At 34.0% G+C, this 23,292-nt stretch overlaps 2 protein-coding genes and 1 pseudogene across 4 annotated transcripts in view; 2 read left to right on the top strand and 1 right to left on the bottom strand.

The window, feature by feature from the left end:
* Positions 1–384: 384 nt before the first annotated feature.
* LOC127987916 (N-sulphoglucosamine sulphohydrolase-like) lies at positions 385–4,505 on the bottom strand (annotated as a pseudogene).
* Positions 2,730–13,820, top strand: LOC127987915 (sodium-independent sulfate anion transporter). 3 transcript variants are annotated; one of them, XM_052590368.1, is made up of 17 exons: positions 2,730–2,824; positions 3,171–3,282; positions 5,796–6,195; positions 6,272–6,464; positions 8,041–8,126; positions 8,238–8,317; positions 8,426–8,568; positions 8,644–8,822; positions 10,341–10,413; positions 10,495–10,545; positions 10,625–10,685; positions 10,774–10,829; positions 10,904–11,044; positions 11,117–11,244; positions 12,649–12,748; positions 12,839–12,972; positions 13,069–13,820. In XM_052590368.1, the coding sequence occupies exons 3-17, from the start codon at positions 6,013–6,015 to the stop codon at positions 13,183–13,185; spliced, it is 1,725 nt and encodes a 574-aa protein (XP_052446328.1). In that variant the 5' UTR covers positions 2,730–2,824; positions 3,171–3,282; positions 5,796–6,012; the 3' UTR covers positions 13,186–13,820. The 3 variants fall into 3 exon arrangements, with proteins under 3 accessions (XP_052446328.1, XP_052446329.1, XP_052446327.1); XM_052590369.1 differs by lacking the exon at positions 3,171–3,282 and having other exon boundaries at positions 2,805–2,824; XM_052590367.1 differs by lacking the exons at positions 2,730–2,824; positions 3,171–3,282 and adding an exon at positions 4,662–4,894.
* Positions 13,821–17,250: 3,430 nt separating this feature from the next.
* LOC127987896 (tetraspanin-7) overlaps positions 17,251–23,292 on the top strand; it is a 31,875-nt gene continuing 25,833 nt past the window's right edge. Inside the window, exon 1 of the mRNA XM_052590330.1 lies at positions 17,251–17,409. Coding sequence (XP_052446290.1) covers positions 17,329–17,409 — 81 coding nt within the window. The 5' untranslated portion in view covers positions 17,251–17,328. The remainder of the gene's footprint in view (positions 17,410–23,292) is intronic.

Below are 23,292 nucleotides of genomic sequence, written 5' to 3'. Positions count from 1 at the left end.
ATTTCTAAATCATTTAAATGAGAGAGCACGTTCAATATATTAATTCAAACAGCCATAACAAACTCGAGTAATCACAAAAACAATCAAGTCCAAAAATTATTTGAAAATCTAGTTCCTTAGGCTATGACATTATATTTAAGAAGCCAAAAAGTAATGTTTATTTTTATTGTTATTACTACTATTATCATTAAAATATTAGTATTATTCCAAACCAATGTTATTTGTAATAAAACAATAATACAAAATGTAAATACAACGATGTAATTTTGAAATCATAGTCAAGAAGTTATGCATATAATAATAAAAAGAATATTTTAAATAAAATAAAAATATTTTTATATGTTGTTCTTAGGTATATTGAGATGACAAATATAAAATATATATTAAAATTATAACAATTATACAGATAATTGTGATAAAGATAATTGATTGACAATCTCTCAGAAATGAAACTAGGCAGGCAGAGGACATGTATTTGGAGTCTAGGGTAATGAAAACACTGTCAAATAAAATACGATCAAATATTTTCAAATAAAGAAGAGGTATAAATAAGAAAGAGATATAATAAAAGAGATGCAATAATGTTGACTTATGTTTTATTAACATTGTCAACATATAAAATAAAAATATGATCCTACAGCTCTCATTTTACTCCAGTTAAAGAGTGAACCTGAATCATAAAAAGTTTATAGAGTTTTCTCTCAGATTTGAGGCACTTATAGTCCATTGTACAGCGGTCGGCACTGCGGTTCCAGCTTGGTCTTGAGGACGGCATCCAGCTCACAAACCCACGGATGCTCTGTTTGCCACTGCCACTTCAGCAGCTGATCCCTCAGGCTCTCCAGACCCGGGTGTGGGCCGGATCACCAGCTAGGTTCTGCCTCTCAGTCAGATCTGACTGGAGGTCAAACAGCTCCCACCTCGACCTGTAGTAATACTGCTTTAGAGTCTTAAACCAGCCTGTGGGCTGACCCGACTGAGTCCGGTTTAACAGATCCTGGAAGGTAGGGTAGGGGACACTGGTCTATAGGGAAGGGCATGTGGTAGTGCATGTTGTGCAGGAGGCGGTAGTGGCCCTGACGGATGAAGCACATTGGATAAAACATAGTGACCTGGTGAAGACTCTGGCTGGCATAGACGGTGACCCAGGACGGTTCTGAGATCAGGGCTGGGAGAAGAGACTGACCTGAGCCCCTGAGAGACTGTATGATGGATATGGCAAAGAAAACCAGTCCAGTACGGTGGGAGTGATGTCTGGGGAATATGTGAGAGAGGCTGTTTTAAAGTGACTTACAATTAACTCACAAGAAAATGTTGTTAAACTCCCGATAATCTGTGAGTAAATAGAAAGATATGACCTTAAACATAGAATCAAGTGCGAAAAGGTGCAATAATGAGGGACGCCATTTTATAATATCGAATGAATAACTTTTGATTCATAGAAATAGAAAAAGAAGGTTATTATATTGACAACAATTGACAATATTATATTGACTTTCAGTAAATAAAAAATATGGACTTAGAACCAATTGCGAAAATTTGTAATAGTGAGGGATGCTATTCTTTTATGTTGTACGAATAACTTGCGATTTGTACAAATATAAAATGTTGCATTGGTAATAATTTATGTAAATACAAAAATGTGACCTCAAACACAGAACCAGCATGAAAATGTGCGCTAATGAAAGGAAGCCATTTCGGAATATTGTATGAACATCCGATTCATAGAAAAGGAAATTGTTATACACATTTTCTATGCAATTTGTCGTACAGTAGAATATATATCCGTGCTATTATCTAGACTTGAAACACAGAAACGAATGCAATAAGGTGTAATAGAGAGGTGCCATTTAATTATTTCTACATCTGTACAAAAAACTTTGTTGTACACAGACACTATGTTGGTAACAATTTAATTGGCAATAGTTTGAGTAAATATTGAATTGTGACATTAAACATAGCATCTTGCACAAAAATGTGCAATAATGAGGTATGCCATTTCATATTATCATGTGAACAACTTGTGATTTGTAAAAACATAAAATGTTACACTGGCAATAATTCGAGTATATATAAAATGTGATCGCAGACAAAGAATCTAGTGCCAAAAGGTGCAACAATGAAAGACACCTTTTTATATTGTATAAACAATTAAAATTTTGCTTAATTGGCAGTCATTTGTCAGGAAACAAATATTTTTATGGAAAACTTGCTATTCATCATTCACATATGCTTTGCTGGTAACAATTTGTCGTACAGTAAAAAAAAAAATATATGTATTATTTTCTAGACTCGAAAAAAAAGAAACAAGAGCAAAATGGTGTAATAGTGAGATGTAGTTTTTCTAAATTGTACAAAAACTCATTTGGTCTAAAATACATAAATGAGTTTCATCGGAAATGTTGTGTTTTAGAGTGATATGAATATTTGGCTATTTGTATATATAAAAAAAGTGTAGTACAAATATCTTCCGATACAAACAATTATCGTACTGATGTTTTCTTAAATCTGCCAGTCAGTAACAGTATTTCTATACTCTGACCTCAATCACAGAAACAAGTGCATGAGGTGCAGAGTTTTCTTAAACACAGGCGTACAGCACCACCTAGTGGTTAAAAGTAGTTATAGCACAACTCTCAATGCCCATGAGAGTCTATGAGCTGTGCACATTAGTTTACCTTCACATGTTCCTGATATCAACTGATCAAGCTATTGATTGGCTCTTACCCAGCAGAGTGACGTAAGCCTGGCTAACCTGCCCCCAACGCTGCCGGTGTTCAGGTGAGGAGACCAGCATGGGTTCCTTCACACCTGAGCCGTACAGGTTTGTGCCACCATTGGGAAACGGAATTCCGTTATCCGAGCTGTAGATCACCAGAGTGTCAATTTCATATCCCACATCCCATAGTTCTTGAAAAACCAGACCGACACCTTCGAAATCAAGCAGAAGATTTGTAAAGATCTATGCAAGCAAACATTTCAATATTACTGTGAGTGGTGTAAAATATATAACCTTGTTCCAGCCGGCTGACCGTTGTGTATTAGGCCGCAATATCCGCCCTCGCTGCAGAAGGGTCTGGAATAAAGTACGCTACCTAGTCAAATATGAAGAAACTTGATGGTTAGGAAACTCAACTTATGACCTTTTAAATTTTTCTTTATTAAAACAGGCTCACCTTGACCTGATCTGGAGAGTAATACTTTGGCTCCCAATCCGGAATTCTCCCCATTCCCAAACTTTTCACAGAACATTCCATACTGAGGCTGGGAATTGCCACAGCGGTGAGGATTATGGAATGCCACGTAGAGAAAGAACGGCCGTTCCTCTTCTGTCTCACTCCTCTTCTCTTTCTGGCTTCGGAAGAACTTCCGGACTAGGAGCTTGATCTTGGTGATATTCCGACCCATCTGAAGAATGGAATCAGTCTCTTCTGAGTAGACGAAATCAAACGGGTACACAGGCCCTGGACCCACATGTTTTTTCCCAATGATACCTTTCCCAAAAACAGCAATCATGAATTCAGTATGACTCCAAAATTTTCCAAGTTTTACTAGTTCATGCTTCCAGTAACAAATCATAAGCTGTTTTTTTCCTCAATACTGGATTTCTGCATGTGTCAAAAAGTGTTCACAATTTTTACAAATGTACTTTAAATTTCATAGAAAAATACAATTGTCGTAATCATACGCATCTGCCAGTTGGTAGAAAGATTTTTATTACCAGGACTCAAAACAAAAACAATCCCAAAAACCATAATAGTTGGATGCTACTTTCACTCACACACACACACACACACACACACCAACATATATATATATATATATATATAATGTTGTTAACAAGGAGTCATTCTGTTTATAGTCATAAGATAGCTGCACTCTCATCTCATCTAAAACAGAAGCCCGGAGATGAGGGGTCTGGACCACAGTGTTGTTGTAAACATCTGTTTGGAACCCACCATCATCAGCTGCGTTGTACAACACAACATAAACACAACATTAATACAACATAACAATACAAGCATCAATACAACATAACAATACAAGCATCAAAACAATGTTAATACAACATAACAATACAAGCTTCAAAGCAACATAATACAAACATCAAAACAACATTAATTAAACATAACAATACAAACATCAATACAACATAATATAAGCATCAAAACAACGTTGATTAACCATAACAATACAAAAATCAATACAACATAACAGTATAAACCTCAAAACAACGTTAATTAAACATAACACTACAAACATCAATACAAACTTAATAAACCATAACAGCAAAACAACGTTAAAACAACACAAAGATAAATGCAACAACACAGACATTGCTGCATAAACTAGTTATTTTGTCAAATCAGTAGTGGCTAAAAAAAAAAACCCATGATCGTGTTTTATTACACACCGATGATGAAAAGCACGTTTCTTCTTCTGCACTCTCAACAAACCAGAAGACACAACAAAGTCCACACGAGCCACATTTTAGTGTCATTTGGCTTCAGAGACGTTGCTACTTCTTCTTCTAATAACGTTTTCTGGCAGGTGGAAAACCAACTTCTGATGCAGAAATGTTAGTAAAGCTAATGGGAAAGTTTGTACTTTGTTTACACTCAGCGAGACAAACTTCCGCCATCATGTGAGTGAATCCATCACATGACCACGGTCAGCTGACGCGACGCCTCGGCCAATCGCGTCGCGCGTCGCCGCTGACGCCAGCAGAAGGGCTGTTGTTGAGTCTCATGTCAAACAGAGCGCGAGACCCGCTGGAGTCGCTTTGATTCCTCAAATGTTTCATTGTTTATCTGTGGTTTGATGTAAATAAAGAGATCACTGCAGCGGAATGTTTGAACTCCGATGAAGCGCGAGGCTCAAAGGCATCTCTGAGGTTTGATCTTTAACTTGATTTCACATTGTGCCTCTTATCATTGATCTCAACTTTCAGTTCGGTTTGTAAATACTATTATCTAACTGATATTATTATTATTATTATTATTATTATTATTATATTTAGTAAGTTTTTTTCTTTTTTCTTTTTTTTACAAATGCTCTTCTTCGATTTGCATTGCACTGGGTTTTCAGATCATGAGATCCTTTTAAAATGTCATATGATTCATGTCAAAAGTCTTACCTAATCAGTTTTAACTGTATTTTAGGACCATTGCGATGGTTTCTTTCTTTCTTTCTTTCTTTCTTTCTTTCTTTCTTTCTTTCTTTCTTTCTTTCTTTCTTTCTTTCTTTCTTTCTTTCTAATTTAGCAATTTGTATCTCGTTATTGAAATGCAATATATATATTTATTTATTTATTTATTTAATGGAATATATTTTTACAAGTTTGTTTAAAAAAATGAATCAATAAAATCTTGCTACTTGAATGTAAAACATAGATACAACCGCATGTAATAATGCATTATTGGTAATGACAATATATTTATGCTAGAATTTGTAATTTTATAAATTTTAAGGGTATTTTTACAGCCAAAATTATTTTTATTCTTTGCATTTTGCATCTCATTACAGAGGTATTTTTATCTGTAATGCAAATGCAAATAATAATAACTAAATAAAAATAATAGTATTTTTATTTGAATATATTTATACATAAAGTAATTTTTTTTACTGCTGTTTAAATGTACTAATAAAAAACAGGATGAACAACCATATGTTTTTATTACTGTATGATTCACATTATATCAGCAGTGTTTGCATCTGGTGATCATGTGTTTTATAGCAGGCTGTCTTATATTTTAGGTTGGTTTTACTAACTAGTGGTGTTGAATTCTCCACAGATGGACTTTCCAAAAACAAGAAGAAACCCTTTTGACTAGCACACAGCTAAGAAGAGCTTGATAGCTCCACCCTTCCCGTGAACCCTGCCACATCATTGTTTGTCCACACCATCCGAGCGGCGTTCAACATCCTGGATGAAGCACTACAGCTCTTTTCTTGATCCTTAACTGATGGTGTTTTGTTGGAGCTGAAGGTCAGCAGATCTGGGATCTTCTGATGGAGCGGGTGACAGATATCCCCTGGTATGCCGCCCTGCGCTCCTATTTTCCCATACTCACCTGGATGCCCAGGTATAACCTGACCTGGCTGAAGATGGACCTGATCGCGGGTCTGACGGTGGGTTTGACCACAGTTCCTCAGGCTCTGGCCTATGCAGAAGTGGCTGGTTTACCTGTGCAGGTACGATCATTCACAGTCCTCCAGAGACTGAGACTGAGGAGGGTTTTCTTGACACAAGGCTTGTTTGTTTTTCCAGTATGGCCTGTATTCTGCCTTCATGGGTGGTTTCATCTATTGTGTATTTGGGACATCTAAAGACATCACGCTGGGCCCGACCGCCATCATGTCCCTGCTGTGTTCAGCGTATATCGGAGGAGATCCTGTGTTTGCGGTGGTGCTCACACTGCTGTGCGGCATCATCCAGACGGGAATGGCTCTGCTCAGACTGGGTGAGATGAAAATGTGCTTAAAGGGATAGTTTCTGTTATTAATTACTCACCCCTTGTGTCGTTCCAAACCTGTAAGACCTTCGTTCATTTTCAAAACACAAGTTTTGGTATTTTTGATTAAATCCGAGAGCTTTCTGACCTTGCAAAGATAGCAACTGACTCGTTCAAGGCTCTCAAAGGTAGTAAGAACATCATTAAAATAATGCATGTGACATCAGTTGCATTGCTGCAGGGTCATAAAGCTCTCGGATTTCATCAAAAATATCTTAATTCGCATTTTGAAGAGGAACAAAAGTCTTACAGGTTTGTAACGACATGAGGGTGAGATATTAATGACAGAATTTAAATTTTTGGGAGAACTATCTCTTTGATGTTATTATTTAGGTCATATTTTTGTGTGTGATTCATAAAAATTTGAGGTAGATAGTCATCTTTATGGACGTTTTAATAATTCTTGTTTAAAATATTTATAAACAGCTTTTAATTTATTTCAGTTCTAGTCATTTTTTTTTTTGTCTAAGTAGTTTAAGTTAACGGTAGAAACTTCAAGTGAACTGAGTGTAAACTTTTAAAGATATCTATGTTTTTACTATGAAAAATATTATTTGTTAACATTCTAAGATTATTTAAACGCCGAAGTTTACATAAACTTTGACTGAAGTGTTGTCATCAAGAAGTGAAAGTAGTCTCGGCCGCATGTAAATCAGGGCCGTCTTGAAAACAGGAAGTTTGTGGGTTTTTTCTGACACGTAAATATTAGATTCGATTACTTCCTGTGCAACTTCCTGTACATGACTGTGAAGCCGCACACCAAAATGTAGCAACAGGTTTTAAAAATGTGGCAACTGAGGTTGTGGAAGTGACCGAGTTGGATTATAACAGATAAATATTTTCCCGAGAACGAACTTAGCTGTTTTTTATTTTTTATTTTTTTATAATCAATAATAATAAACTAATATTTAATTAGTACAAAAAAAGCGTTTTCATAAACATTCATATATCAATTAATATTTTATATTTTAAATATGTATTAATAATACAGTTGGAGCAGTTGTTAAATGTTGTTCATAATAAAATAAACATAGAAACAAATAAATAAACAGAAAATAATATTTATCCAAAAAGTGAATATATTTGTTTTCCAACTGTGAAATAAAATTATAAATATTGTTTTTAATATTGTTGTTGTTGTTGCAACAATTAAAAAAAAAAAATTATGAGGAAATGTGAATTCATGCATAAATTAAATAATCCATTTAATAATCCAAACAAGCTAAATTGAGCATTTGTGTTTTCATAAATAGTAATATATTTAAAATGTTCTTTTTAAAATTATCATGTTATTATTATTATTATTAAATGATAATAATAATCCTAATAATAATTATTATTAGTTAATTATAATAGTAATAATACTAATTATTATTTATAATAGCAATTATTATTAGTATTATTATTATATGCATTTATATGTGTTTTTTATTACTTTTTTAAAAGATTTTAAGAAAAATGTGTGTGTGTGTGTGTGTGCGAAACAGCTGATCTGATGTTGATTTTTACTCTGTTTGTTCATCAGGTTTCCTCCTGGACTTCATCTCATATCCAGTAATTAAAGGCTTCACCTGTGCTGCTGCTGTCACCATCGGCTTCGGTCAGGTCAAGGTCAGAGTCTCACGCTAGAACAATCACTTACGCCTCTCCTCATTTCATTGCATGCTTCTTAAATGTCCTTTACGATCTGTGAGGAGTCAATCCCCTTCGTTTGTTGCGCAGAATATTCTGGGTCTGAAGGGGATCCCACAGCAGTTCTTCTTACAGGTTTACTACACCTTCCACAAGATCCCTGAGGCCAGGTGAGCACACACACACACACACACACATATATATATGATGTCTGACCGATGAACTGTGGTGTTAAACCATCTTGTCTGAGTGCGTATCTCAATCAACTGTGTTCTCAGAGTCGGAGATGTGATTCTGGGTCTGTGCTGTCTGTTCTTCCTGCTCATGTTGACGCTGATGAAGACTTCTCTGGGTTCGTCTCCAGACGAGTCTCCTCTCTTCATCCGGTCGGCCCGTGGGCTGGTGTGGAGTTTAGCCACTGGTGGGTGCTCAGAAGCTCTTGTGAACCTGTAAGTGTAACTGACAGATGTTTACGTACGATCTTCTTGTGTGGCAGTCAGGAACGCTCTGGTGGTCATCGCAGCGACGGCTGTTGCGTATTCTGCTGAGGTCACCGGACACCATTGCTTCAGCCTCACCGGGAAAACTGCCCAAGGACTGCCTCCTTTCAAAGCCCCGCCCCTTTCAGAGACTGTAGCCAATGGCACGCTGATTACTTTCAGTGACATCGTGAAGGTGTGTCGTTTTTGATACAAATCTTTCATATTTTTTATCTCCATCTAAAAGAACGGCCTCCAGAGAATCAAATAGGCTACTGATGAGTTATATTAATAAATTTGTTATTAGGATATATTTTTTTATATATATAAAAATGCTATAATAAACTACATTTAATTTAAATATATAAATTATTTGAGGCACTTAAAAACATTTAAAATTATTGATATATATATATTGTATTTTCTTTTATATTAATTAAATATAAATAAAACCTAAAATAATGTTTATGTGTATATTGTATAGAAAATGTATAGAAATAAAATTAAATACATTAAAATAGATGAAATTATAAAAATAAATTGTGTAGTGATGTAATTTAAAAAAATCAAGATTATTTGACATATACTGCAGTTATATTAATATAATTATATGTAAAAAAAAATAAGAATGTTAATTATTAAAGGCATCTGAAACATTTTAGCATTGTTGTATAAAATATTGAAAATTGAGAATAATTTAATGATTGAGAATAATAATGATTGTAATGCATTTATATAATATATATAATATAAGTGCATTCAATCATTATTATTCTGTTGTTTGGAAAATATTACACAAAGAGTATTTTTCTTTCACTATTTAATGTGAAATTAAGTGTAGTTTATAAAATAAAATTCAGATAAAATTATCTAAATGTATAGACAATATATATATATATATATATATATTAAATAAAAAAACGTAAATTATGATGATTATTATATTGTATTATAAAGATAATATTATATTTAAATATTTATGAACATAATGTATATATTTTTTAAAAGCTGTTCCATCATTGCACTAATGCCAAAAACAATTAAATATATTTTCGAAAATTATTACTTTTTTTTTTCTATGCACTAATAATGTCAGATGTATAAACCTTTAAAATAATAATAATAAAATAAGTTTTTATTCATTAATCTTAAAAACTAGGGTCATTATTCTATTAATAGAATAATAAATTATAGAATTATATATATATATATATATATATATATATATATATATATATATATATATATATATATATATATATATATATATATATATAAATAATTCTATAATTTATTATTCTATATATGATAAAATAGTAAAAAAAAAAAATGATGCGCCCCTTTAAAATAATAATAAATAATAATAAAATAATAATAATAAAATAAGTTTTTATTCATTAATCTTAAAAACTAGGGTCATTATTCTATTAATAGAATAATAAATTATAGAATTTTATATATATATATATATATATATATATAAAAAATAATTCTATAATTTATTATTCTATATATGATAAAATAGTAAATATATTTTTTTTATGCGCCCCCTTGTGGTACTTGGATCCCAGAAAGTTGAGCTGTCATGTAATACCACATTTCAGAATAGTAAACTATAGTATTAGTAAAGTATATGTGACATTTGAGAGATTGTAAGTAGAGTATCTAACAGAATAGTGATCATTAATGACCAATGGGGTGTGTTTTTTGTCAGGATTTAGGCGGCGGTCTGGCCGTTATTCCGTTAATGGGCGTCTTAGAGAGCATCGCTATTGCGAAGGCTTTCGGTAAGAGCTTCAAACTGTCCTTACTTCTGTGTCAGATGTTGTTTAGACACATTTAACACTTTTTTTCTTTTCTCCATGCAGCTAGCAAGAATAACTACCGAATCGATGCTAACCAAGAGCTCTTTGCCATCGGTGAGAGATTCTCTTCCTTTACGATGTTTTATCACAAGTGTAAATCGGTCGGTTTCTCATTGTAATGTTGTTTTTGCAGGTCTCACGAACATCATGGGCTCGTTTGTGTCGGCGTATCCCGTCACGGGCAGCTTCGGAAGGTCTGTCTGCACGCTAAGCGCTAATGCTAAAGTATTTGTTGGCTAGCTCTTCGCTAAGTCAGTGTCTTGATGTGGTGTTTTCTGACAGAACCGCGGTGAACTCTCAAACCGGAGTGTGTTCGCCCGCTGGAGGGATCGTCACAGGTAGCACACACTCTCTGCGATCAGGTTGACTTTTAAACTGTGGACAGCATCTGAAGGTGTGTGTTTCTGGGCAGGTGTGATAGTGCTGCTGTCGCTGGCGTTCCTCATGCCACTCTTCTTCTACATCCCTAAAGCGTCCCTCGCTGCCGTCATCATCTGCGCCGTCTGTCCCATGATGGACTTCAGAGTGCCGCTCCAGCTCTGGAGAGTCAAGAGTGAGACTTTACGGCACAGATTTGAACTATAGAAGTGTTTTGTTTGCTTTAAAATCGCACTGTTTACCTCAGGACTCGATCTGCTGCCGTTCTTGGTCACGTTTGTGGTCAGTTTCTGGGAGGTGCAGTATGGCATTGTGGGAGGTGTGGTTGTTTCGGGATTCATGCTGTTGTATATCGTGGCCAGACCCAAAGTGAAGGTGAGTTTCAGTTTCAGTCAGTTTTTTTTATGAAATATGAATATGTTAGGTGTGGCCTGTGAGCTGTGAATGAAAGACTTTTATTCTAGAAATCCACTTTCTGTTTTACAACGTAAAATGTCAAACAAAAACAAATACTGTTTTATTATATTAATAAATAATTTATTCATTTTATTATTGGAATGTTAGTAGATTTAAATAATCTTGACTTAATGTTTATATACTATACATTTCTATTTAATTGAAATCTTTAATTAAAGATTTCAATTATTTGATTGAAAGGCAATATGTTTTTAGTGTGTGTGTGTGTGTGTGTTTTAGTGCTGTCAAACAATTAATCGTGATTAATCGCGTCTAAAATAAAAGTTTTTGTTTACATAACATATAGCATGTGCACTGTGTATATTTATTCTGTATTTATAAATACGCACACATACAGCATATATTTTGAAAATATTTACATGTATTTACGAATGTATATTTTTATTCATAATATTTATAATATATGTAAATATATTTAATATATAAACGTAACATTTTTCTTACAAATATACATGCATTTGTGTGTATAAATATACACAGTAGACACACATATATATCATGTAAACAAAAACTTTTATTTTGGAAGCATTTAATCATTTGACAGCACTAATATGTATATATACTTTCCTTTTTTCATATCAATTACATATTTTACATATTTCATATTTACAATTACATATACATGTATACATATCTAATATAAATATACGTGTTTAAAAATAAAAAATATTACCTAAAACATTTATTGTATATAATAAATTTTTATTTTTAATATAAATAAATTATATATTTTGTGTAGAAAAAAGATAAATGCACTTCAGTTGCTGAATGTGTAAAAATAATACAAAATATAAAAAATATGTGAATATTAAATATAACTAATATATACATATGAGGTAACTAAAAATATCTCTCTAACTTATATAAATATATTTAAATAAATAAATATTAAATAAAATATAAATGTTTGCAAAGAAAAAAAGTAAATGCATTTTAGTTACTTTTTGAAACATGTAAAAGACATTTAACATTATATTTTAATGTGCAACTATAAAAAATGTGATATTTAAATCCATAAAATGTAACACATTTCTTTTTGTAAATAATGCATATTAATGAACTATAAAGAAACATTAAAATAAAATATTTATAAATTTGTATATCCAAAAACTTGTAATGATTCTTTAAAAATATTAATCTGTTGTTTTTTGGGGGAACGATTTTAAATACTATATACTACTCATATACTAATAGAATACTATCATGTCTTTACCATTAAACATGAACTGAAGAGTGACGTTTATAAAGTGACGGAGATGCAGCAGCAGTCCGTGAGGTTTGTGTGTGTGTGTGTGTGTTCAGGTGTGTGACGACGGCGTGCTGCTTCTGGAGCCGGACAGTGGGCTGAACTTCCCCGTGACGGAGCATCTCAGCAGACTCGTGTTCAAACACGCCCTTCACGGTGAGACACACATACACACACACACACACACACACACACACACACACGCTCTCACTGAGTGCTCACGGTCTGGTGTCTGTGGTCTGTCAGCGTCTCCTCCGCGCTGTCTGGTTCTGGACTGTTCTCACGTCAGCTCTCTAGACTTCACTGTGGTCCATGAGCTCACTGAACTGCTCAAACAGATCCAGCGGAGAGGAGTCTCCATGATCTTCGCTGGACTCAAGGTAGGGTTTCAGATCAAAGCCATTTCTAAAATTAAGCTCAGTAATATATATATATATATAAAGGTAAAGTTTCTTCTCTCTGTATGTCTCTCGCAGCCGTCAGTATTGAAGGTTTTGTTGACGGCTGATCTTCCTGGTTTCCGACATACAGACAGAGTAGACGAGGCTCTGCTACTTCTGACAAGTATCAGTCACTACCAACAACAATTATAACAGCCAATCACAGGCAAGAACTGATCACATGGCTCCGAGCCAATCAGCACCTGAATACCTCAAACCCTCTGATGATTGGTCGAATGAAATATCCTGCGCACACCTTTGACCAATCAGCACTCAGGAAGAGAGACTTTGATGAAAACTGATGGGGAACAAAGTTACATAAAGTTTGTGTACATGACGACCAAATGATGCTTTTGCACTTAAAACTATTTTTAGGTAATTTTTTTGTGTGTGTGTTAAACTGAATCCCTTGTAATTTTATGAACATGCACTTATTCTCAACACTAAAAAATCAAATCGGAAGCATTTTGGGTTCAAAAGCACTAGAAGTCAGACTGGTCTCTCAAAACGTAAAATATGATCACGATGATTCTCTTTCTCTGTAGTTTGTTGTAGTACTTTTATAAGTTTAGTATGTTTACATTTATTGTTTGTAGATGAAACCGGATCTCTATTAGGACACATATGTTTGGACTGACAAAGATTAAACAACAAACACTGAAATGTCTCTTTCGACATTAAACTGATTTGATCTACAGTGACTATGCTTGAAATATTTTCTTGGATAATTTTGTAATTACTGTACATCAAACATTCAAATGTGTATTAATAAAAAAAATGTATATTCACATTTGACACCTTATTAGTGTATGTATATATATATATATATATATATATACATACATACAAATACACACACACACACACACACATATATATATATATAGGTTATATATGCAATTACATAGAATGACTGTTATTAAATCGTTTTATATATATATATATATATATATATATATATATATATATATATATTAAAATGTATAAAAGTTTTTGTGTATAAAAATTTATGAAGAGTTTATTTGCAAAAATAACTGATATTTTTTGCATTTTCAAAAATCATGTTTATGTTATCATGTCTCTGTATTTTTTTTATTATTTTTTTTTACTTATTCGAGATAAACTACTACAGTTTGAGATTGGTTGAAATGCACGATGAACAAACATGGTTTTTGAAAATTGTTAAAAACTGCGTTATCTGTTATCTTATACTCTTCATATAATAAATATATTTTCATAATTTAACTTTTTAAGTACAGTATTGTATATACAATATTATTAATATAGGTTTAGTTAAATATTTAATGCTTATAAGTTCAAATGAATGTCTGAAAATAAATGTTTGTGCCACTTTTAAACAGTAGAGGGCGATGTTTAGCTTCTGTACTTCTTAGTAAATAACAGGTGTAGTAAAAGGCCTAGTCTTATGCTGAATTTGTGTAGTTATTGAAATTGCCAACCAACAATGTCCTGACATTACCAACAAGAAGCGTGCTAAAAACACTTAACCAGTATATCCCAAAACAAAGATGTTTCGATTTCTTGCTCTTTAATGGTACCAAACCACATTTCACTGCCATTGATTTTTATTTACAAAAGAGTCCATGCTGATATCAAGTTGAATCAAATGTGGTCTGGATAACTTTACTGCGGATAAAAAGCTAAATCCACTCCATAACTGTGACATTACTGACACTTTTAATATCCTAAAAGACTGACGACAAAGTGAAAGCAATGGCATTTTGTCTTTTGGTCAAAGTCTTTCCTCATACAGTGTGGTTGAATGTTTGTTCTTCATCATAAAACTGACTCAGCGGTACACACCTGGTGAAATGCTGATAGACTAAGAACCAACACACACACACACACACACAGGTTTATAAGATAAAGCAGTCACACCTCAAACACTGATCTTGAGCAAACAGTCGACATACTGTTAAACACATCTTCAGGGAGTCTAAAGGCATGTCACATTATCAGTCACCTTTTTCCTTTTTCCCTATTAGTAAGACTTCCGTTTCATTAGCCGCTTTACAAATGGCGGCACCCATTTTTACATCAGGAAAAATGTGGATAGGAATCCGTACGATGGGGACTCTCTGCAGTCGAATAAAAAATGGAATTGCAACTTTTAAATTCACAATTCTTATTGAAATGGCAGTCAATGAGTGATCCTCTGCTGCCATCTCCTGGTTATAACAGTCATCTTCATCTTTAAAAGTCTTTGTTTTTCACCAGGAGACACATTTTTGGCACATTCCTTGATGAAAAGCGATCCTTTAATAACGTGAATTTTGCTGCACAGCTGTAGAGTTGAGTAACACTAAAGGCTTCAAAATTTTATAAGATTTAAAAAATGTGTTTATGGCTGTGAAGCTAAGAAATTAATATTAATATTATTGATCGAGAAGACCATTACGATGTGGTTTAAGAGACTGGCCTGACTGGGTACTTTCCTGGGATTACCAGACTCGGCAAATAAAATGATATGATCTTTAATAACAAGAATTTCATTATCCGCTATCATTATTTACGAAGTTGCAAATTATTTTGTGTCTCAGTTTCTGATAAGAATGAGGCAGGAGAGGTTTCTGTGAGGGTCTCTATACAACACATATTAAATGAGCTTCACCGGAAGATTATGAGATGTTTTATCCTTATCCAGAAGTTCTGTGCATATGGTCAGTCTACCGGTATTTTGAAACTGAGGTGTAGCTAAATTGTGCTTAACCAGTAAAAAGTTGGAGAGTTGCCTGCATGCCAAAAGCGCATTTTTGTCGTCAACTAATTTTACTCATCACCTGTATTTCTGTGTGAAAGGGGTTAATATCACGCAATATCTTGCTTCTGTTTAGACCATGTGACCACACTTTAAAATGCTGTAAGTATTTTCCTCTATATATGTATTTATCATATTCAGTGGCGTCAAACCCCCTCTGGAGCTGCGACTTGACGCCCTGCTGTGGGTTCGTTGATTTAGGGTGTCACAGTGGGGTCAGGTCACGTGGTGAGTGCGTGTTCTTCAGCAGCTGTGTTGTGGTTGTGCTCGCCTCCATCGGCCGGCTGTAATTGCTGAGAGCTGAATCTCACTACACTGGCTCCTCGGTGGGTTGCAAAATTGGAGTGCCAAAAATAACATGACTGTGTGCTAAAACTGGAGCTGAACTGTGAACTTATTTCACACTAGACTGAAGGATCACATGAGGTTTCTACTGAGAGAGAGAGAGAGAGAGAGAGAGAGAGGATGCAGCGTTGACTGGGAAGTAATGAGCTTGTTTAGCTTAACTTAACCGTTGTTTTTTGTGTAATCTCGAACTTTAATCATTTGAAACTTTTTTTAACACGGTTATAAATAATAATCAATACTATAATATTTTAATTAGGCTACTGTTGTCTATCTATCCATCCATCCATCTATATGCATGTGTATATATATATATATATATATATACACACACACACACACATATATCACACACAATATCAGATTTTTGTTGCTTAACATTTTTGTGATTTATTACATTTACAACTTATCATCAGACATCTAATATAGAAGAGAATCACAGCTTTAATAGTTTTCAATAAACCTAAAACTGTATTTCATTTTCAATTCATTTTATGTAAAGTCGAGCAAGAACAGACATATATATATATAAATAAAATTATGAATCAACCCAATAAACTATTTTGATTTATGACACCAAGGTTTTACATTATGAGAGTTTTATTAGTTTTGTAATTTATGTAGCCTATAATCATTTGTATAAAAAGTCAAGCAAGGACAGAGACTAACAAATGGCAATTAAATTAAACAAATGCAAATTATTAAGTGTAAGAAGTTATTTTTTTATTTTATTTATATCAAAAGTTAAATATAATGAGCAAATTTGACATTTTATATCCTATAACAATGCTTCCAACCCCCACCCACCCTACCCCACCAAAAAAAAAAAGATACATTTTTGGCCAAAAAAACAATATCCTTATTATACTTTTTTTTTTTTTTTTTACAGGTTTCATTTTTTCATCCCTTCACTTTTTCACTGACGCAATCCTCACCTTTAGCGCAACTGTCGTCACTGTCATGTGACGTCCAGCAGAGGGCGTCGCGTCTCGTGGGCGGGGTTTGAACGTCCCTCCTCTCTTCCGCTGATTGGGCAGCAGGGAGACTGACGGAGCGGGGCGGGTCCTTTGCGGTGTATCTCGCCCTCTGATTGGCCAGGCGCGTCTAGAGTGACTGGAGCGCAGCGGCGGAGGTGCAGTGGAGAATCACAGCAGCACAAATCCACTGCGCTCATGGCATCAAGGAGAATGGAGACCAAACCAGTCATAACCTGCCTCAAAACTCTCCTCATCGTCTATTCCTTCGTGTTCTGGGTGAGTGACCCCCATTCATTAGCGTTTTTGAGCTTTTAATGTTTCCGCGGCATGTTATCAAACATATAAATTGATTTGTTATCATAATAAATCGTTTGTTGCAATATTGCGCCACTGGAAAACAAGTACATCTCCATCACGGCAGGGCTGGACCCCTCCGAGGCTATTAGAAACACGAATCTTATTATATATAATAATAATAATGATTCTAATCAAGAATATGATAAACAATATGCATTCCAAGGCAAATGACAAAAAAATTTCCAAAAACGCGAAACGAGATGTTCATGATGATGTTGGTCATTATCCATCACCATTAATTAATGTTTAAATAAGAACATTATTCCTGATTAATAACATTAATGTCCAAAAATAGACACATACACAACATTTTAAATTGCTAATTGAGGATAATTGTTCAAATATGAGCATATCTCGGACACTATTCATTATAATTTTAAGATTAAAGCCAAAATATAGACAATATGCTGAATACGATGGACCCTAAATTGAAAGTTAATGTCCAAACATGCACATTTGCTGAATATGACTGACTGAATCTGAACACACAAGCATTTAAGTTCTAAATGGAATATTAATGTCCAAATATGGGCAGGCTCTAGAAATGTAACAGGTTTATTAGGGATGCAGTGACCTTCATCTCTGTCATATGAAGAAACCTCTGCGTCTCATCTTTAGTAAAGAATCTGATGGTTTCTGTCTGTTGAAAGTCATAGAGAGTGACATGATGGCACCGCCCCGCTACCAATGTAGTTTCTGTGTGTAATAACTGATTAGTATTATAAGCATTAATAGTAACACTTTATAATATAACTTTCAGAAATGTGTAGAAGAACGTTAGGTAACTAGGATTAACATTTCTTGAATAGACATAGACAGGAAGAGATGGTCTGACTGACAAGTGAAGCGTCCAAGCACAGTTTTTTTTTAAGTTATTCTTGTCAGTTAAAGGAGGATTTCTTAATTATGTGATGCAACAATTAAAAACCAGCTTTCAAAGTCTTGATTCTACTAACCTTGCAAACATTGGCAAATCCAATTTACAGACTTAGGCTGGGACTGATTTATAGCCCATATCCGCATACGTACATTTCTGTATGCATGGTAAATCTGTTCATTGTTGTGTAATGTTTGTTGGAAACTAGCTAATGCAAGATATTCTCAAGTGTTTTTGCACTAACTTTGTAGGCCAAGAAAGGCAGAGGCCTGAAGAAGTTATCTGTTAAGAATTTAATAAATATTCCATTTTATCATTAATAATTCAGAAGAAATGGGGAAAAAAATGTGCTAAGTAATTGAGCACATGTTCTATTTGATGTGATTGCCAAGTGATGAATTGCTGTACATTCGACACGATTCATTATGCCAATTGGACCTCAGATATCAATTTAAAATCTCATGTGATTTTGACTAGAATACAACCAAGTATTCAAGAAATGTCAAGCGTTTAGGAATTAGGATAAAAATAAAAACCCATAGCGATGTGAATATTTGATGATTAGCCTATTTGGAGGCATTTTGCAGTGTTTGGTTTTTCTTGATTGAGTCTTTTGCAATATATTCAGGTTCATAGAAGTGTGCTTAGATTGCATTATTTTTTGATCTTTGAACGACTATCGAATGGCGACTCTCATATAGTCAGACAATAATGATGCATAATGGGAAATTCCAGAAATAAACCTTTCTAAATCAACATATTGCACTCTGTGTTTTGAATCTGAAGATGTGTTTCTCCCCAGGAATCTGGGAACAAAACACTGGGTTTGTATTAGTAGGTAACCGTCTCCATCACATTTCCTTCTGTGCTCACTGGAGATTCAGTAATGCAGTGTGGCACATTCACAACCAACCAGTGGTTGTTTAGCTCTCTGTCCATCTGTAATCCCACTCGGCACAGTGATCCAGTGCCTGACCCAAATCTGGGCTATTTGGACCGAAACGCAGTGTATTTCTACTGTAGACCTCAGAGTAGATGCCGTATTTATTTGACAAAAACAGTACGTTGAGTTCTGCCTCTCATAGCCTCATTTTCATTCAGGTAAAATATGATCTAGAACGTCTAAAATGTTTTAGTCAAGATGCAGACTCATGATGTGTGAATTTGCAAAGCAGTATCGCAAGTAGTATTTTAGCGCAAACCCATACGTCTCATTTACGAACGACTCACAACTCAGTTAATCTCTGTGGGAAAATGTGCTGAAATGGTGTACGTATTATTATAAAGTCAGTGTCATTTTACGTTGAAAACATTGTGCCATTTACATGGTTTATGTTGAATTCTGCCTCTCGTAGCTTTGTTTTCATAAAAGGAAATTAAATATGATCTAAAATGTGTATTTTAATAACTGAAAGTTCATTTTCACAAGTAGTAGCTATATCTGCGAAAACCTGCAAAGGACTCACCAATCAGTTCACCTCCGAATTGAATGCAGTACAATAACATTATAACGAAGTAATTGTTATGTTTTTTTTAGCATGAAAATGCCTCTTTTATTTTCACGCTATACTGTATAATTGCATGATTTAGGTAATTATTTTTTTGCCACTTTTTATTTTTAAAGAGGCGAATCAGGTGAAATCAAATTTTTAAAACAATTTCGCAAGTAGACTTTTAGAACAGATCTTTGCATCTTATTTACAAATGACTAACAATTGAGTTTATCTCTTCTGTAAATGTGCTGAAATACTATATTTTTAGCACTAATAGCACTTAAATAAAAAAAAGTATTTTCCTAATAATTATTGCAGCAGTAATTCATCAAATTAGTTATTTGTTGTATATATGCAACATATCCAGATACATGTGCATTTAAGTGCACTTTGAGTATTGTTCAGTATGGCTTGGATAGATGTTTGACTGGTTGATTGATTCACTTTAGTTTTTTTTTGTGTGTGTGTGTTTGTTGTACTTTTATCCAAAGCAATTTGTAACCGAGGTAGATTTCATAATCATTTTGTGTTAATTATTTTGAATAGTGTTGAAATGGAATAATCATGCAGTTTAAAAGAAGATTTGAAGGTTTCAAGTGTGCAGTTAGCATCACTAAACTGAATTGTGCGCTTGCAGAACAGCTAAACACAAATGAGCTTTGAAACTCACGTTGTGTTAAAACAGCAAACGAGGGCGTAATTAAAGCGAGATGCGAAGAGATAGAGGCAGAAATTAGAGAGAGGGAGTCTGTGAGTGACAAATAAAACTGAAGTTGGTGTCATTTCTCCATCCTCCCATCAGCTGTTCTGGACCTGTGGGGTTCGTTCAGTTCGTCTGAACGTAGACAGACGGAGCGCCGTGTGTCCTGCTGTCGACCCTCACAACCACATTCACACTCTCTGTTCTCCCAGAAGCAGATGGGAACAGACTAACAGGGCTGAGAAAAGACAGGCCGAACATGAGCTAGATGAGACTGGTGTCTGTTGTGACGCTTTTCGCACTTAATTATATTTATGTAGATTTATAGCAAATTAAAACTATTTACAGCTCATTTTATTGCTACTTTAGGGTGCACACGTAAAGGTTTAAAAAGGGTTTTTTCACAGTGATGCCATAAAATAACCATTTTTTGGTTCTCAGAAGAAACTTTCAATGAACAGTTCTTAAACGAACCATTTATTTTCGGAACGTGAAGAACCTTTCAATAATCGAAATAATATTTTTTCGCTATAAACTTTTTGTCCACTTGAAAGGTTCCATGGATGTTGAAATCATCGATACCAATACATAACCTTTATTTTTGTGAGTACATGAAGAAACTTACATCCATAGCTTTCCGTTGCGCAAAAAAATTCTTTATAGTGGAAAAAAGTTTTTTTTAGATTATGTTCTTCGCACGCTTCTTTTAAAACCCTATTTATAAGTTAGTATAGACTAGGTCTGCAAAACGATTAGTCTCGATTAATCGATTCAAAATAAGTTTATGTGTAGGCCTACATACTACATGTGTGTGTAATGTATATATCATGTATATATAAACACACACACATATATTATTAAGGAAATATATGTTTGATTTATATGCAAATAATTTCTATATAATATAAATCAAATACAAGTGTTTATTTACAAATGAATACAATACATATACATTTTTTTAAATATATACATGTGTGTGTATTTATGTACATAATAAATATACACAGTACTCAGACACACATAAACATAAATATGTTATGTAAACATTAACTTTTATTTTGAATCGATTAATCGCGACTAATCTTTTTGCAGCCCTAATATAGACATATAGAAATTATGCTTGTTTACAAAACAGCATATAAACCAACACCCATTGAGAAAAGTTCATCTTTAATTGTATCAAGATTCAAGATTTTTATTCGTCAAATACACAATTATATAGAGCGTATATAACCAGCAGTGAAATGTGAGTAAAGTAGGTAAAAAAGTAAATGAAAACACAATCTAAGCGGAGTAACAAACGGCATAAATGTATCTAGATTTACATTTCCTGAGTAGACACTGTATTTTTTAAGTTATGTGGCCTCCATTTCTAATGATATCCATTTAGAATACAATAAAAATGTTGTTGTTGTTGTTTTTTTTTTTTTACATATATTTGGAAAAAAATTCACCGTTAAATTTGAAAGTTAGCTTTTCTTATCAGTTAGAACCTTTTGTGATCCCTGGTTCAAACACTGATATTATCTAGAGATACAGGAGAAAACCTCAGGTGTCCACGTGTTCCCCATGAGAGAAATCTGGATCTAGACTACATTCATTCAGTTCATATTTTAATGCAGTCGACATTATTAAAGCTTAGTATGTAAGGTAACACCTCATGCCACATTTCCCCTTGTACACGTTTGATTGAGAAAAGACCCCATGATGGTAAGAACGCCTTGTTTTTAACGCAAAAATTGATTTGTTTCCAAAGTATGTAAAAAATACTAATGAATATTCTTCAAGGTTACATCCTTGGGAAGTTTCTGCAATAAATGTTCTTTATTAAATCACGCCATGTTGAATCTCGGGACGCTTTTTATTGACTAGTCAGTTTGATTGATTGTGTGCGTAGCATTCCCGAAGGTTGTGTCAGCTCGGGATGTGACAGTATGACTTTGCAGTGTGTGTGTAACTGATACACACCTAGAATGGCATGTGCCTATGTGTGACCCCAGAGTTCCCCGCGTCTTAAAATAGCTAGCCTAGGACACATCACAGCGAGCGATGGGAATCCTGTTCTCGCTTAACAGGGGAAATGAGGGAACCTTTTGCTGACAAAAGTATCTGAAATATTGACGAAAAAGTCTATATTGTATGATAAATGCATACCAACAAATATACCGAAATGATAATTCACTGCGTATACTATGATAGCATTGTCATTATGAACTTACAAAACAGTTCAAATGTGTTTAGCAGAGTGTAAATCACAGTAAGTTAGTTACCCTCCACCCGCGAAACATTGACATTGCCATTGTGTTTTCTACCGAGGTGGAAAACGAAAACAGATGAAACCTGTTTACCAAGGATTTCATTAAAAACCCAAAGAAACTCTACACACCGCAATGCTCGAGTTGCTTGAAACCTTACATCTCAAATGCTTTTAAAGTTATTTTGTGTCTTAATTTAACTGACAGGGCTAGCCAAATCAAAGATGCATTGTAATGGGGTAAAACTGGGTTCAACTATCTTGTTACCCTTTAGTCAGATGTCAATGATTATACGTTGATATGGAATACAAGTAATTAAAGGGTGCAGCTGGACCTATTTGGCCAACAAGTAATAAATGGTGCCATTTGGAGATTCTTGGGTCACTCGTCTCTTGAGTTATTTCGCTCTTAGCCAGTGTTATTATTAATACTGGCAGTCCTGTTCATTACAATCAGACAATTAAGGACTTGTCTGGT

Source organism: Carassius gibelio, chromosome B22, assembly GCF_023724105.1.
Source record: "Carassius gibelio isolate Cgi1373 ecotype wild population from Czech Republic chromosome B22, carGib1.2-hapl.c, whole genome shotgun sequence".
NCBI lineage: Eukaryota > Metazoa > Chordata > Actinopteri > Cypriniformes > Cyprinidae > Carassius > Carassius gibelio.
The sequence above is the reverse complement of the archived record's forward strand: the minus strand, read 5'-3'. Positions and strand labels throughout refer to the sequence as shown.

What these genes read in the sequence shown, in the direction of transcription:
- LOC127987915 (XM_052590368.1), top strand. Translation starts at nt 6,013, where the DNA reads ATGGAGCGGGTGACAGATATCCCCTGGTATGCCGCCCTGCGCTCCTAT. An exon ending in AATGGCTCTGCTCAGACTGG is followed by an intron (nt 6,465 to 8,040) that starts GTGAGATGAAAA and finishes TTTGTTCATCAG; the next exon opens with GTTTCCTCCTGGACTTCATC. An exon ending in GGTGTGGAGTTTAGCCACTG is followed by an intron (nt 8,569 to 8,643) that starts GTGGGTGCTCAG and finishes CTTGTGTGGCAG; the next exon opens with TCAGGAACGCTCTGGTGGTC.